The sequence below is a fragment of the Fusarium verticillioides genome, chromosome 5, assembly GCF_000149555.1.
Source record: "Fusarium verticillioides 7600 chromosome 5, whole genome shotgun sequence".
Taxonomy (NCBI): Eukaryota; Fungi; Ascomycota; class Sordariomycetes; order Hypocreales; family Nectriaceae; genus Fusarium; species Fusarium verticillioides.
In genome coordinates this window covers 1,761,835-1,776,083 of record NC_031679.1, presented here as the reverse complement: position 1 = coordinate 1,776,083, position 14,249 = coordinate 1,761,835, and the positions used below count along the sequence as shown (strand labels likewise).

The 14,249-nt window shown below is 48.5% G+C and overlaps 6 protein-coding genes across 15 annotated transcripts; 4 read left to right on the top strand and 2 right to left on the bottom strand.

The window, feature by feature from the left end:
- Window positions 1-547: 547 nt before the first annotated feature.
- FVEG_02819 (geranylgeranyl pyrophosphate synthase) lies at window positions 548-5,415 on the bottom strand. Of its 9 annotated transcripts, none has more exons than XM_018890326.1 (3): window positions 5,165-5,415; window positions 5,026-5,090; window positions 548-4,324 (listed from the first exon to the last, which is right to left on the bottom strand). In XM_018890326.1, the coding sequence occupies exon 3, from the start codon at window positions 4,062-4,064 to the stop codon at window positions 2,808-2,810; it is 1,257 nt and encodes a 418-aa protein (XP_018746619.1). In that variant the 5' UTR covers window positions 4,065-4,324; window positions 5,026-5,090; window positions 5,165-5,415; the 3' UTR covers window positions 548-2,807. The 9 variants fall into 9 exon arrangements, with proteins under 9 accessions (XP_018746619.1, XP_018746621.1, XP_018746615.1 ...); XM_018890328.1 differs by having other exon boundaries at window positions 5,221-5,415; XM_018890323.1 differs by having other exon boundaries at window positions 1,065-4,968.
- FVEG_02818 (hypothetical protein) lies at window positions 766-3,227 on the top strand. Of its 2 annotated transcripts, XM_018890320.1 has the most exons (3): window positions 766-1,079; window positions 1,139-2,518; window positions 2,578-3,227. In XM_018890320.1, exons 1-2 carry the CDS (start codon window positions 871-873, stop codon window positions 2,403-2,405), a joined length of 1,476 nt encoding a protein of 491 aa, XP_018746624.1. In that variant the 5' UTR covers window positions 766-870; the 3' UTR covers window positions 2,406-2,518; window positions 2,578-3,227. The 2 variants fall into 2 exon arrangements, with proteins under 2 accessions (XP_018746624.1, XP_018746623.1); XM_018890319.1 differs by having other exon boundaries at window positions 1,139-3,227.
- A 268-nt stretch (window positions 5,416-5,683) lies between the features above and the next one.
- On the top strand, window positions 5,684-8,503 carry FVEG_02820 (hypothetical protein). Its single transcript, XM_018890330.1, has 4 exons — window positions 5,684-5,937; window positions 6,002-7,514; window positions 7,569-7,737; window positions 7,847-8,503. The coding sequence occupies exons 2-4, from the start codon at window positions 6,518-6,520 to the stop codon at window positions 8,289-8,291; spliced, it is 1,611 nt and encodes a 536-aa protein (XP_018746625.1). The 5' UTR covers window positions 5,684-5,937; window positions 6,002-6,517; the 3' UTR covers window positions 8,292-8,503.
- A 65-nt stretch (window positions 8,504-8,568) lies between these two features.
- Window positions 8,569-9,694, top strand: FVEG_02821 (haloacid dehalogenase, type II). Its single transcript, XM_018890331.1, has 2 exons — window positions 8,569-8,824; window positions 8,875-9,694. The coding sequence occupies exons 1-2, from the start codon at window positions 8,662-8,664 to the stop codon at window positions 9,444-9,446; spliced, it is 735 nt and encodes a 244-aa protein (XP_018746626.1). The 5' UTR covers window positions 8,569-8,661; the 3' UTR covers window positions 9,447-9,694.
- Window positions 9,695-10,381: 687 nt separating this feature from the next.
- Window positions 10,382-13,536, top strand: FVEG_02822 (hypothetical protein). The gene is made up of 2 exons (XM_018890332.1): window positions 10,382-11,080; window positions 11,133-13,536. The coding sequence occupies exons 1-2, from the start codon at window positions 10,655-10,657 to the stop codon at window positions 11,595-11,597; spliced, it is 891 nt and encodes a 296-aa protein (XP_018746627.1). The 5' UTR covers window positions 10,382-10,654; the 3' UTR covers window positions 11,598-13,536.
- Window positions 10,491-13,529, bottom strand: FVEG_02823 (hypothetical protein). The gene is made up of 2 exons (XM_018890333.1): window positions 12,975-13,529; window positions 10,491-12,918 (listed from the first exon to the last, which is right to left on the bottom strand). The coding sequence occupies exons 1-2, from the start codon at window positions 13,141-13,143 to the stop codon at window positions 11,870-11,872; spliced, it is 1,218 nt and encodes a 405-aa protein (XP_018746628.1). The 5' UTR covers window positions 13,144-13,529; the 3' UTR covers window positions 10,491-11,869.
- Window positions 13,537-14,249: the final 713 nt, after the last annotated feature.

Here is a 14,249-nt window from a genome sequence, read left to right as displayed (position 1 = left end):
TATGACATACCGCTTCATCTCATCAACCGTACATCAGACACTGACGAGCTGGGACATCCATCAGTGTGGATGACACAATCAAGCTGTCGGAGAGGAATTCGCGGTTTCAATGTGGTCGCTGGAATGAACTGCTGAATGCCTCCACAGCTTTACCGATAGCACCGAAATCACGAAGGTCATGTGCAGAGTACATAACTACGGGTAGTACTGTATGCTTTGTTCATTCGAAATTCAGTTGTGTGGGGTAAGCCAGAATTAAGGGACGACATGGATATCGCTATAGTCATCTAAATTAGGGTGGAATATATATGATATGAACCATGTCTCAGGACTTATTAACTCTCTCATGATGTGTGTAGTTCCATCCTTTATCCGGATCCATGCCAAGTCTTCCAAACTTCACCAAATGAAGCAATCCGTCTGCATCTAGTTAATTTACTGTACTTGAAAGAGCATAACACGGTCTGAAGGCGCTACGGGCCGCTTGGCACTACTGCAAACTCTACGGATAGCTGACGGCAGGATCATGGAGTGTAAGCAGGTAAGGTATCCAGTAAATGGTTTCCCACCCACAGCGCGAACATCATTTATTGCTGAATCTAGGCTAGCTTCTCTCCGTTGGATAGGTATTATTAGAAGCCGTTACCACGAGGTCAGTCTAGGTTAGGTAAGTTATCTTCGTAACCGAGTAGACTAGCCACAAAGATGCTCACCAACCTCCTTCGGACCTAGGTGTAAGTGATGTCACCAGTGTCACATGCTCACCCGCGATCGTGCTGTGACACCTCCGCGCGGGTATGTTGAATCTCCAGTTCCCTTTTGATTTCTCCACCATTCGGAGCCACAGCATGTCTTGAAACAGACTTCCTCATGGACGACTTCACTGCAGAGATGTTCGCTACTGGGCGCGACTTTGACTCCTCCGAGAGCTCAAGCCAGCGCCCCAACAATGACCAGAACGATGGTAATGACAAGCAGCCCGAGCCAAAGGCCGAATCAAGCTCTCAGAAAACAGGCCTACGCGGAGGATTGGCTGCTATTCGCCAGAAAGCTAGCTTACAGGACCGATTAGTAGAAAAGTATATTGAGCTGCCCGAGCCGCTGTAATACCGTGCTTTACTGACTGGTGCCATGGTAGGCTTCTTCAGCAAGTTATACCTACGGATAGCGATGACCAAACCGAGGTTCACTTCGTCGGTGATGAACAATCAGCCACTCATACCGAGAGGCCGAACTTCAACATCACTACCATGTCCTACAATTTTCGGCGATTCAACGCTCGAATAGGCGTTGTCTTTAAATTCCAGGCCCGTGTGGAACGTATTCTATCCTGGAAGCGCGCATCGCATACTCTATCGCTCCTCGCCGTCTATAGTTTTGTCTGCCTGGATCCTTATCTCCTGTTTGTGCTGCCTGTTGCTATCCTTCTGTTCGGTGTCTTCATCCCCGCGTTCCTGGCACGGCATCCCGCACCACCCAAGGGAACCTTGTCGAGTGAGCAGAATGTCGGATATTCTCCCCAGGGACCACCTTTGGCACCTGCGGCGACGGTGAAACCAGTCAAGGAACTCAGCAAGGACTTCTTTCGGAATATGCGCGACCTACAGAACTGCATGGATGACTTTAGTCGGGGACACGACCAGGTCGTCGCCTTGCTTGTACCAGTGACGAACTTTAGTGATGAGGCTCTCAGCTCGGCTCTATTTTTATTTCTTACAGCCGGGGGCATTTTTATGACCATCGCGGCCCAAATCCTACCATGGCGCTTCATATTCCTTCTTGGGGGTTGGGTTACCGTGGGTATGGGCCATCCGCACGTCGCCCGCCTCATTGCTGCTGCTCATCGAGAGCGTCTCCAACCGCAAGAGGCCAAAGCTCGGTCGTGGTTAGATAGCTGGATCAGTTCAGACGTTATCCTCGACTCCAGTCCTGAAACGCGTGAAGTGGAAATTTTTGAGCTACAGCGCAAAACCTCGGGTGGTGGCGAGTGGGAGCCTTGGCTTTTCAGTCCTTCTCCTTACGATCCTTTGTCACAACCTCGAATTGCAGGTGAACGACCACGTGGAACACGCTTCTTTGAAGATGTCATGCCACCCGAAGCGTGGGAATGGAGCGAGAAGAAATGGGCTCTAGACCTTTGGAGTCGTGAATGGGTAGAAGAACGTATTATTACAGGGGTTGAAGTTGAGACAGAAGGCGAGCGTTGGGTTTATGACATATGGGATGAGCGAGACGGGCGAACGGGTGTCGTGGAAGTTCCTATTAACGAGAAGGGAAAGCAAAAGGCAATACCGAAGCCAAGCTGGGAGGAGAATGAAGACGGCAGTGGCCGGAGAGGTGACTGGAGACGACGGCGATGGGTCAGATTGGTGAAGCGTAAGGCGGCTCAAGTACAGCCAAGTTGATCTGATACATCTCTATAGTATCACGTTCCTACTTTGATTTCTCGTATTATGCAAGGTGTTGGTCGGGGCATGAGATGGTCTACACAATTGTGGCCAAACATGGGCATTGTTATGTAAGAATTGACATGGCATCAAGAAATTCCATCTGAGTTATGCTTATTCAATTGGACAGTATGGGCTACCAAAAAGTGAATACTAAAAATCCAATCCTAATGCTGAAGTCACGCTTTCAGAGGCCCAAGTGGTATCATGCTGAACAGGCCTCCCCTGTGGCCACAAAATCGGAAGTCGTCAGATGTCTCTGATCTGTGTCACAACATTCTATATGCGCTTCGCTCATAACACATCAAAACCGTGAATCGTAACGAGATAAAAGAAATAAACCAAGACGCTGAATGGATATCATTGAATGGCCATCTTGTCAAGAATCTTCTGAATGCCCTTCGTGCTCCCACGGCCCTGGTCGAGCTCCTCGGCCATTTTGCGGGCCCGCTCGATGAGGACGCTGAGAACTTTACGGGTATACTCGAAGCTGCCTGTGGACTCCATGTAGGCAACAGCGTATCGCTTGATCTGGGTGTCCGAGGTCTTCTGCTTAAGGATGTTGATGAGCTGGAGATTGGTGGGGTTGGTGCGAATACTGTGGATGACGGGGAACGAGAACTTGCCCTCGGTCAGATCCTCGCACATTCCCTTGTTATGGCTGTACTCCTTCGAGGACAAGTTCATGTAGTCGTCTCGAATCTGAAAGATGAGACCAATCAGGTTGACGAGCGGAACACAGTCTGTAGGACTAGGGCCGTTGGCTTCCGCCGCCATAAGCTTGATGCCGAGGCGGAACAGGCCGCCCGTCTTGTTACCAACCATTTCAAGGTAGTCCTCTTCCGTAGGACAAGTAAGAGTGTCACGCCAAAACAGGTCCATGCCCTGGCCTCGGTGGAGGTTCACAAGCTCATCGGAAAAGATGGTGATTAGCTCTGGATTGTTGAGCTTGTGCAGCTCTTGTAGGGCGACAAAGTATATGTAGTTTGCCGAGTTGATGGTTTGAGCGACACCAAAGATGTTGTGTGCGACAGGGAAGCCACGGCGCAGCTCGGACGAGTCCTGTACGTCGTCGATGAGGAGCGAAGACTCGTGCAACATGCCAACGACTCGGGTGATAACTTCGAGGCTCGGTGTGGGCACATCGAGCCAGACATTGAAAGCACCGATTAGCTGGGCGCGGAAGTCCTTGCCAGGATGGCTGATGACATAGTCGTAAGGTCCGCGGACGACATTTTCCTTCTCGTCAGTCCAAGAGCGCTTAGCCGTGAACTCGAGATCCTCGTGGGCGTAGCGCTCGGGATCGGGAGGTGGATTGGGAGCTTGCATTACGCCGTAACCAGCGTTTGACATCTGTGCCTTTGGGGAGAGCTGCTTCTGGCTCAACCAGTCGCCTTCTGGGACAGGGCGCAGAACGGGTTTTGTGGGTGTCGCGTTGAGAGAGGTCGGGATGCCGGTGCTTGAAGTGCGAGGTGGAATTGCATTGGGAGACATAAGTGGGTTGGAGATACCAGACATCTTCTCCATTGCCTTTGGCGAGAGCGACAGCATGTGTAAGGCCGACGGGGGCAATGCCTCAGGGTTGAAGGAGAGGACGGGGTCGGCCGTGGGGATCATGCGTGTTAAGTTTTTGGGGGTAATAGAATGCGATTCGTCTAAGGGTAAAAGAGAGGAGGAGGAGGGGGAGGGGTCCTTTTCTGACGGATAATCGATGACGCTGCTGAAGATATTTGAGATGCTAACTGAAGAAAGAGAGGCAGAAATCAATATGGGACGGGAGCGAAATAATAAACAAATGCCGTATACGTGGTTCTTGGCCCTGTCCTGTCTCGTGGCGTACTGATAGCGAATCGTGCTGTCGGGATGCTCGGGTGAATCTATAAGTGGTCGACGTCATTGAATGTCCAGACGATACATGTCTAAGCCTGCCTGATCATTGATGCGACGATAGAAGGGTCATAGAGTTGACGCTGAGCCTGTGTGCATGCTTGCAATGTGGATAAGGTAATTTACTCAAATCAATTGCTCAAGCGCTGAATAGCAGGAGCCTAAAAGCGAATCATGCAGGCTGCAGCTATCCAGTTTGAGGTAGGACATACGTTGAGGAGGACGAAGCTGTCCAGAGCTCTCTCTGTCTTGTGATGAGGGGTCAAGGTGAGTGAGTGTGAGCATGTGGGCTAGGTACTTGTTCATTCGTCCTACGCAGGACATAGCACTTGGCGCAGCATGAACTACAAACCCGCCCTCTACAGCATGTCAAGTACTAACTGACACGACCGTGCCTCTTTTTTTAGGGGTTCTTGTCACAAGCTAATGCAGAATGGATGGGACGGGAGCTCTGAGACGGGAACGCAGCTTTGCTTTCCTTTTCTTTGTTGTTGAGAGGGGCTAGCGATGGGAAAATGGGGTCTTGTCCAGGGGAAGATCAACGTGGGACTCTGATGAGTGTGATTGCGGGGAAGACTCAATAAGGTAGGACAACCAAAAGCAGTCAACAAGTCAGGTCATTCAGTCCCAATACCTAACTAACTTAGCTGCAATTGATAGTCATATTGACGTATATCGTAAGTATTCATACCTTTGATGTTCTCGTTGCCGCGTTGCACGAAAGTGTTATTAAGAGACGAATTAATATATGGAAATCTGTAAGTGAGTCAGTCAATCAGTTTATTAGTGGTACTTCTGTCGACTCATATTTGGTCAAAGGCATGCCTTACGTGTGCTGGCGATGCAACAGCCAAAAGAGAAGACAAGACTGGTTGAAGGTGCCTACGAGATATTTACATTGGTCGTAAGGATAGATACTAAGGTAGGTGGTCGTAATATAGAGCAAATAATAACGTTATGAGACAGCAAATGAACATGGGAAGAAACATTAGTTGATACACCAGCTCTCCCTTTTATCTATCTTCTATCCCATCTCACAATTATTAAAGAATTCGATCCGTTGGGACAGAAAACACACCACCTCAGCCCATTGTAAGATCAGGGCTTGCGAAGCCCATGCTAAGCTCGTTGAGGAGTAAGGCGAAGACGAACACGTTGAGTCGATCCCTGGTGTCACTTTGTCACGGACCATGTCTGCACCTTGAGATCTCGTCAAATAATTCCAGATTTCACATGCAAATCAAGGGTGCACCGAAGAGCTGATCAATGGACTCAGATCATGTTGCTTGAAGAACCCCTGCTGTCTCTAAATCTGGACAGTGGAGAGTTTGATCGCCTACCCGGGACTACTCTTTCGACACGCAAGTTCGATAAGTTGGGCCATATTCATGTCATCATTCTTCTAGTCAGTCTATCCCATGAAGTGTCTGTCTCTCTCTACGAATATTCACTTTACTCGTGTATCCGACCAAGCGTCTAAATACTACGATAAAGTTGGAAATTCGATACTTACTTAATCCTAACTCCATTGCCTTCAAATGACAACAGTCACTTCGTGCAAGACACAAAACATTCATCGATACTTCAATCATGACCATGTATTGTATGTTATCTTAGTAATAGTGAAATAAGTAAGAATCTATAAAGGCAACTGGTAACATTGATAGAAACAAAACATCATCGTATAACAATATTGTCCAGTCGCTTCATCACCCAAAGCCTCACTCAGGTGTCTGAGCTGACCACGGTGAGAACAATCTCTGTTCACAATTGGCCGAAACATTTGTCATACGACAACGGGGATCCGAAAACGCGAGAGCCGAGCCATCCTCTCGATCAACGTTAGTAGTTCTCAACGTTAAGCGGGAATTGATTGCCGTTATTCAGGTGTTGTAGCCTATAGTGTACTAAGACCCCCCAAGGTATGATGACAGTGGTGGAGCGAAAGTGGTGATGCGGCATGAAGATCGGAGAACGGACTTAGATCTGATTTCTAATTTATTTCCGAGTCTGCAGAATCGACACTAGAAGCATAACAGTGTCATTGACTTCAAGAGAACTAACGTAACTCACTAGTTAGTAGATATCAGATATGGCATACGCTGTGTGTTTAATATAAATATGAGTCTTGGCTCCCTCATCGTGGCCGACTGCCCCTATGCCTTGCAACATTACCAACAGCCATGGCCCCTATACATCGAATATTCTCATCGGCTAATAACAAGCCCTATCGAACTAAGCAACTCGAGGAAGAAAACCCCCCGTACTTAAACGAGGATGGCTACGTCGACTTTGCACCGGGCGATATTCAGAACCCACAGAATTGGTCTACTGCTCGGCGCTGGTCTGTCACATTCTCAGCTGTGTTGCTCGTACTGAATGCCACTTTTGCATCGAGCTCACCAAGTGGATGCTTTCCGTCTATCTCAGAACACTTCCACGTATCCGAGTTGGTAGCAGGCTTGACAATCACCCTGTTTTTACTGGGTTACTGTGCCGGACCGCTCATCTTCGCACCACTAAGTGAGCTCTATGGAAGAAGATGGATCTTCTACATCACCTTTACGCTATATCTCATCTTTAACTTTTTGTGTGCCTGGGCACCTAACTTTGGCGCCCTCCTTGTCGGTCGTTTCCTCACGGGAACCTTTGTCTCTGCACCCCTCAGCAATGCACCTGGCGTACTCGCAGACCTGTGGACCCCGATCGAGCGTGGCAATGCCATGGCAGGGTTCTCTGCTATGGTATGGGTCGGGCCAGCACTAGGGCCTGTCATTGCTGGGTTCCTCGAGCTGAAGAAGGACTGGCGTTGGAGTTTCTATGTGCTTCTCTGGCTTGGTGGTGCAACAGCTCTCATCATGTTAACTATTCCCGAGACACATGCTCCCACAATTCTCCTTAAGAAGGCTCGAAGAATACGGAAGGCAAAGATTCCTGGATATGAGAATGTAAAAGCTCGTTCTGAAGAGGGTGATCGTACACTGAAGACTGTGTACCGTATCGCCTTGACCAGGCCGTGGATTATCCTTTTCGACACCATATCATTCCTCTGCGCAGTCTACATGTCTGTAGTCTACACATTATTGTATATGCTTTTCAGCATCTATCCAATCGTGTTTCAGCAGCGACGCGGCTGGAACCCCGGTGTCGGAGAGCTGCCCTTGATTGGGACTGTAATTGGCGAGTACTTTTCGTTGATACGACTTCGCTGAACTTACACTAACGTACTCTTAGGTGCATTCATTGGTGGTGGCATAGTTTTGATTGATACGAGAATCCGAAAGAAAAAGATTGAGAATGGAGACAAACAGATGGAGCCTGAAGATAGACTGCCATTGGCAATGATTGGAGGTGTTGGATTTGCCGTGACCATGTTCTGGTTTGCATGGACGGCTGAGTACAAGTAAGTCACTGAGATATCACAATCCTTGCTGTGACTCAAGTCACCACACACTCTCGAGCTTTAATTCTCTCCAACATATATGTATACATACTGATATTGGTCCCCGCAGTTCTATCCATTGGATCGTACCGACATTGGCGGGAACTTTCCTAGCTACATCTTTGATGTTGATCTTCGTGGCTTTCTTGACATATCTCGTCGACGTTTATCTTATGTACGCGGCATCTGCTATTGCAGCTAATACCATTGCTCGATCAGCGTGCGGCGCTGCTGCCCCCTTATTCACAACACAAATGTTCGATACACTGGGAGTTGGTGGTGGTGGAAGTCTGATCGGAGGAGTTGCTACAGTTCTAGCCGTTATCCCGTTTCTATTCTACAGATACGGTAGGCAGATTAGAATCAGAAGCAAATTTGCACCGACAGAGGAGAAGAGCGAAGCTAGGGAGAAGGATGAGGAACAGGCCAGCAACAATGCCACTGCACGGAGGAACAGTATCTTATCTCATTCAGATAGAGCGAGTAGCTCGGATACCACAGTGGCCGCAGCATGATACTGGAGGTCACATTAAAGAAACATGTGAGCTTTTGATCGACGTTGATGGATAATTCTTGGACAATTTATAGGCAGGCCCAGAATAATACTACGAATCTAAATTAATCTCCGACATTTAGATAACGCGATGACAGTGTGAGAGAGAAAACCCTTTCAGCTGTGTGTATGAATCTTTTTAGTACACCGAGTATCGGAATATGCATTTGCCGCCTTTTCACACGATTGTGCAGGATGAAATGCATGAAGCTACCTATGTAATCATGATGATCATGTGAGCATCCATCCCCTCTTAAGCCCGAAGCTTCTTTGTGTCGATCCTCAACCACCTGCATTGTGAACCGTCCGTCTTTCAAACTTTAACAGTCACCATGGGGCGGACAGTAATTGCATTCGACCTCTACGGTACTATTCTCTCCACCGGATCGATAGCAGGAGAGCTGGCAGAACTATACGGGCAAGATAACGCTCAGTCAATTGCCGCTCTAGCAAGGCGATATCAGCTTGAGTCAACATGGCGCGTGACGAGCATGGGTAAGTTGAGACAAGCCAAAAAAGGAAGCCATCGCTAATGATATATGAAGGCACTTATCGCACATTTAGTGACTTAACGAGATGGTCGTTTCGGCAAGCTACGAAAGAGATTGGTGTTGAGCTCACTCCGGAGCAGGAAGAGCGTATCATGGATGCATATAACGGCCTCGACACATTCCCAGATGTGGATAGAGCACTTGAAAAACTGGCAGAACATGCATCTATCGATCCATACATCTTCTCAAACGGAACCAAGGTCATGATGACATCGTCACTCGATACATGCCCAACTTTGTCAAGAGTGAGCAACATATTTCCCCATGAGAAAGTTGTCAGTATCGATCCTCTCAAAGTGTTCAAGCCGCATCCTCGTACGTATGAGTTCATGGCTGAGACAGCGGGGATGAAGTCTCAGCTTGATAGGGTATGGTTGGTAAGCTCAAACCCATTCGACATCACTGGTGCTGTATCTTTTGGATTCAAGAGTGCATGGATCGACCGTGAAGGCAAGGGCTGGACTGATACACTGGGATGTTCATTGGGGCTTCAGCCAACAGTGATAGCATCTGGCGTGGATGAAGCGGTGCAGGTAATCTTGCGTCAGTCGCAGGAACTTGAGTAGGGCGATGGTGATTTCTTATGCCGAATCATTATGACTCCCCTATTATAATTCTTGTCATCCATCAATTTATACATGAGTTCTCGGATATGATGCGAGACTATTCGATCATAGATAGCTATTCTGTCAGCATTGAAGTGATGGGTTTGGTGACTGCAACTTGAGAGATCGACGAGGTAACTGCTGACTGCAGTGTTGAACTTCTTCATGGGTGTGTTCAGCCAAGTGAATTCGCAAGAAGCTAATGGTTCTGTAGTTAAAAAAAAAAAAAAAAAAAAAAAAAAAAGAAACCTTATCCAATAGAGGAACCAATTGGGAGTATATCAAGTTTATCATCAGCTGAGAGTAGATATTGGGCTGAGATAATTTCGACTACCCGTGATAACCTTCCAACACTTGTAATTTCCTTATATACGAGAACCGAAGCGGGTGACTTGATGACTTAGGATTATCGAACGTGCAATATCGGTTAGCCGTGGAATCTGATCAATGATGTCTACAAGTACGAACCCAGATACTTTGGGACCTTTGTTTCCTCAGGGCTGAATTGCCGAAGTCTTAAGTACCGTTGCCGTGTAAACATCCAATGTCCACGGGTCTCCGCCTACCTCACCTAAGTACCAAGCATTCTAGCATTCCCATCTCGTGGATCAACCGTAGCTACCTACCTAGTAGGCACCTATGCTCGCACCTAGAGCTCCGATCCTATTCGCAGCTTCTATCTCAATCCCTTACAAACAAGATTCCGTCTGGACCTACTGGGACATTCCCTTCACCAACGGCGCAGATGACAGTTGACAGCCCACTTTAGCGTGATCCTAGCTGCATATCCCCTGTAGGCCCCTGTAACCCCGGACCATGCCAGCCCGCTTGTCAGCTGGCGACCCTTAAATCTTGGAATTCCCTAAGCCGTTGCTGTGCCGATAGCTCCACTCCATGGGATTGTTTGGTGACAGCAACCTGACGACGATCATCCATCCATCTTTCTACTTCTTTAGACTGTTGCTTGGGCTCGGTGACTCTCGGCGGTGTGACTGCGATAATCAGTTTCCATTCTTCTATTCTTCCTGTCACCTTCATCAAATGTTTTCTTAAACACTCTTTTTAAAAAGCACCAGCCGCAATCGCATCAAGTCGATACTCTTCAGCGTTTCCATCTTTACCGTCTCCGGCATAACGTTCATTATTGTTCCCCCACGCACAGATACACGATGGAGTCTCTTCTGTCTCTCGCCTTCGACAACCTTTCCTCGTATGACGGACCAAAAGTCCGTAAGGGCCTTCGCCAGGTCGAAGGCCTTCTAGCTCAGATCTGTCTCTCTAAAGCAAACTCTCGAAACGACCGTGCACATCGAAACCGGGATACCGATGACGATGGGAGTGAAGGATCAACACCCTCTCAAAAGGATCTTTCCCAACTTTCCCGCGACCCGGCATTTCGAGAGTTTTTCAAATTGCAGGAGGGATTCGAATGGAACGTTGCGATGCGCCTTATCAGCACTCTCGATCGACTTATGGCCAAGGGAGGTGATGGCGGAAACGACCTGTTAATTCTGAGTGCCCTCGACCTCATACAAGGAGTCTTGTTGTTACACCCTCCCAGCAAGTCTCTCTTTGCCCGAGAACAGAATATGAACGTATGTATACAATGGCTAAGTCCATAAATACCACAAAACTAACACCTTGCAGCTCCTCCTTGATCTTCTCGAGCCCTTTAACTGCCCTGCGATCCAATCTGCGACTCTCCTCACACTCGTCACTGCTCTAATCGAGACCCCAATCAACACCCGTACCTTTGAGAGCCTTGACGGCCTTCTCACTGTTACCTCTCTCTTCAAGTCGCGATCCACCGCCCGTGAGGTCAAGCTGAAGCTCGTTGAGTTCCTCTACTTCTACCTCATGCCTGAGATTCCTTCGATTCCCCGAGCCGATCAGCGCGATAGTGTTCCCGCTATGCTTCAGCGAAGTCCTAGCAAACTCGCAGGTGCCTTCAATGCCGACCCACGTCGCAAGCGTTCCGGCTCTGATCCTGAAGGTGACATCTATCTCACCACGGAGGAGAAGCAGGAGCTGCTTAGCCAGCATCTGAGCAGCGTAGAGGATCTTGTCAAAGACCTCCAAAACTGCGCACCTTTCGGCGGTGTTGTCTGCTAAATGCCGGTGCAAAGACTGAAGTTGTGGTTTAGACTGTTTTCGTATTTCCAGTTACATCTCATTCAACGGCGTTGTAATGACTATTAGGTGGTGCCCTTATACTTTACTTTATGTTTTGGCGCGGAGTTCTGAGGGATAACTTCGGTGCACATAATCGTTTGCTTGTCGCACCGGGACTACTGAATATTTGGATCATCCCTTTACACGAATGGTCTGGCTAGGCGTTTATAAGTAACAGAAACGAATAGAACGCAACGCATTTCTCCTTTGAATTATTGCTTTTGCTTCGTTGCGACATCCCCGGCTACACTCTGTGGAGGGGTGGGAACGATTGACAAGGGACGGTCTGGTGTCATGGCTGAGTCGTCACCGTACAGTTCGAACCGACCGTCTATTGTTTCAGAAAGGGGTGTCTGGTATATGCTCGGGCTTGACATGGGTGATAGAAGATCGCTGCCGTCTCTATTCGCAGAGTCGATCTCCACGGGCGCGGCGATGTCTCCAGGGGATTGTGCATGCATCGGCACAGCAGCAGTTCTTCCAGGTGAGGTGACCCGTGAGCTTGCTTGCTCAGTATATGGTCCTGCTGCTGGGTCTGGTCCAAAGTAGTCCCGAGTCAAGCCTGACCGGGCATGGCTCCCGGATATATCTGTCATGGCATCTCGAGGGGGCGCACTGCCGTCTCCTTCGCCAGATGCTGATGGCCTTGATGCAGTGCGCTGGCGTCGCTTGCGTAGACACATCCAAGTTAGCCCACCAACAATGATACTGGCTCCCACAACGACACCAACGCCAATCCCTGCCTTTGCACCATCTGACAGGCCGCCGCCGCCGCCGTCGTTGTCGTCGACAATCGTGACACCACTTTCTGTTGGTATAGCTTGAGCGCAATATCCCTCGCCACTGACCTGGGTGCACTCTTGGTCGTTGTCGCAACAGCCTGCACCGTCGGAACATTTATGCTGAGAGGTTGTACAGCCTGAGGGAATGGGCGACAGGAGGTCCGTTCTCGAAGCTGGTCTCGTAGAGGCGCAATCGCCACCCGCCCGACACTCAGAGTTGTAGCCGCAGCAGTTCCCACCAAGACTACTTGGGCAAAGGTAAAGACTCGTTCTTGGACACTTGCGATCGCAGCAGCCCTCTTGCGCAGTGGCAGTTCCACTCCTTGTGACGGTGCGGGTACAGAAATAAGCATCCGAGCTACACGGCGAATCGCTGGAGCAGTTGGAGCCTATAGGACAGCATTTCGGGTCGCCTTTTCGGTTGACGTAGCAGTAAGAGTCGTTGTCGCAACAGTCATCTGCAAATCCAATCTCTAGACCTGTGGCATCAATGAGTTTGGTGTCCGAGAGCATTATAGCGCCCACATGGACCTACAGTTGTGATGATCCGAACCACAATCCCCTGCGCGTTTTGCCAAAGGAAATGAGCGATCGATAAAGAATCGCGGCATCAGATCGCCAGGAGCCGCTTGGAGTGCCTCATACTGTCGTGGGTTGTGCGCAACGATAAGAGGGACAAAGACGAGACAACTGAGAAGCTTCATGATGAGAGCGGCACAAGGAAGAGTGACAGAAGATTCAACAAAGCGCAGTATTCATCGTCGCATCTCCTATGATAACGATTTTATCTCACAGTTGAATTGATCGGAAGCCGGAAATCGATGAGCGCAGTTGAACAAAGAAAAAGAATGTGATGGGAGCCAAGACTCAAGAGAGGTAGGTCTAGCATGTAAGACTCGAATCAACTCGCTTCGGCGACGTGCGACGGAGAGTGGCAGGCCCTCCATGTTTGCGATCTGCCCTACCATATTGGATGCATGGCTATCATTGGCCTGCTGTTCACTGTACCTCAGTTTCATTTCCAATTTCTCATTCATTTCTGGAGCTGTTAAGGAAATGGTTGACCACAACGTGGCAGAGAACCGTTACAATGGGGCTGAAGGCACAAGTGCTTACATGAAATGGCCCAACGTGGTCTAAAACCCGCAATGGTCAGTTCAGGCTGAGATGTTCACCGGAGAATTAAATTTGATATATTACGTTACTGAGTAATTTTCCAGGCGTGTCGAGAGAATGAATCTAAATCAGGCGATGATGGACAACGCGAAAGATATACGTTCGAAGCGATATCAGCTGCGACTGTAGTTGAGTGAGATGAATAAGAAGCATGTGATTTCGAGTCTCTATAATCCCTGTATCTTAGCTGCATCCTAAATCTCACAAGGAAGATCTTTTGTAAACAGAACAGACTAATACAGATATACGAGCGAGTTTCTGCTGCGCAAGTCTGACAGAATCAAACCCTCGTTGTGAACGTGCGCTTACAAGGGACAAAATCCGCCATTTAACGATGATAACGCAATTATACATTGGTTCACTACAAAGAAGAACGGCCAAGAATCCCTTGCTTAAACTACCGTATATCGGTTTCCTAGTCATGAGACAACTCATCATACCACCTGCAAGGTGAATGTAGGAATCTACTCTCTATTTCTGCGATGGTAAATACCCTACCAGTGAGGTCACTTCTGCTTCATACGATCGGTTGCTATTTGATACTGCCAGGAGAGAAACCTTGATATATTGGAGTGGCTTCCTCGACGACTAAAATGAATTCATAAGATATCTAGGTTCCCTTACAATATTGATG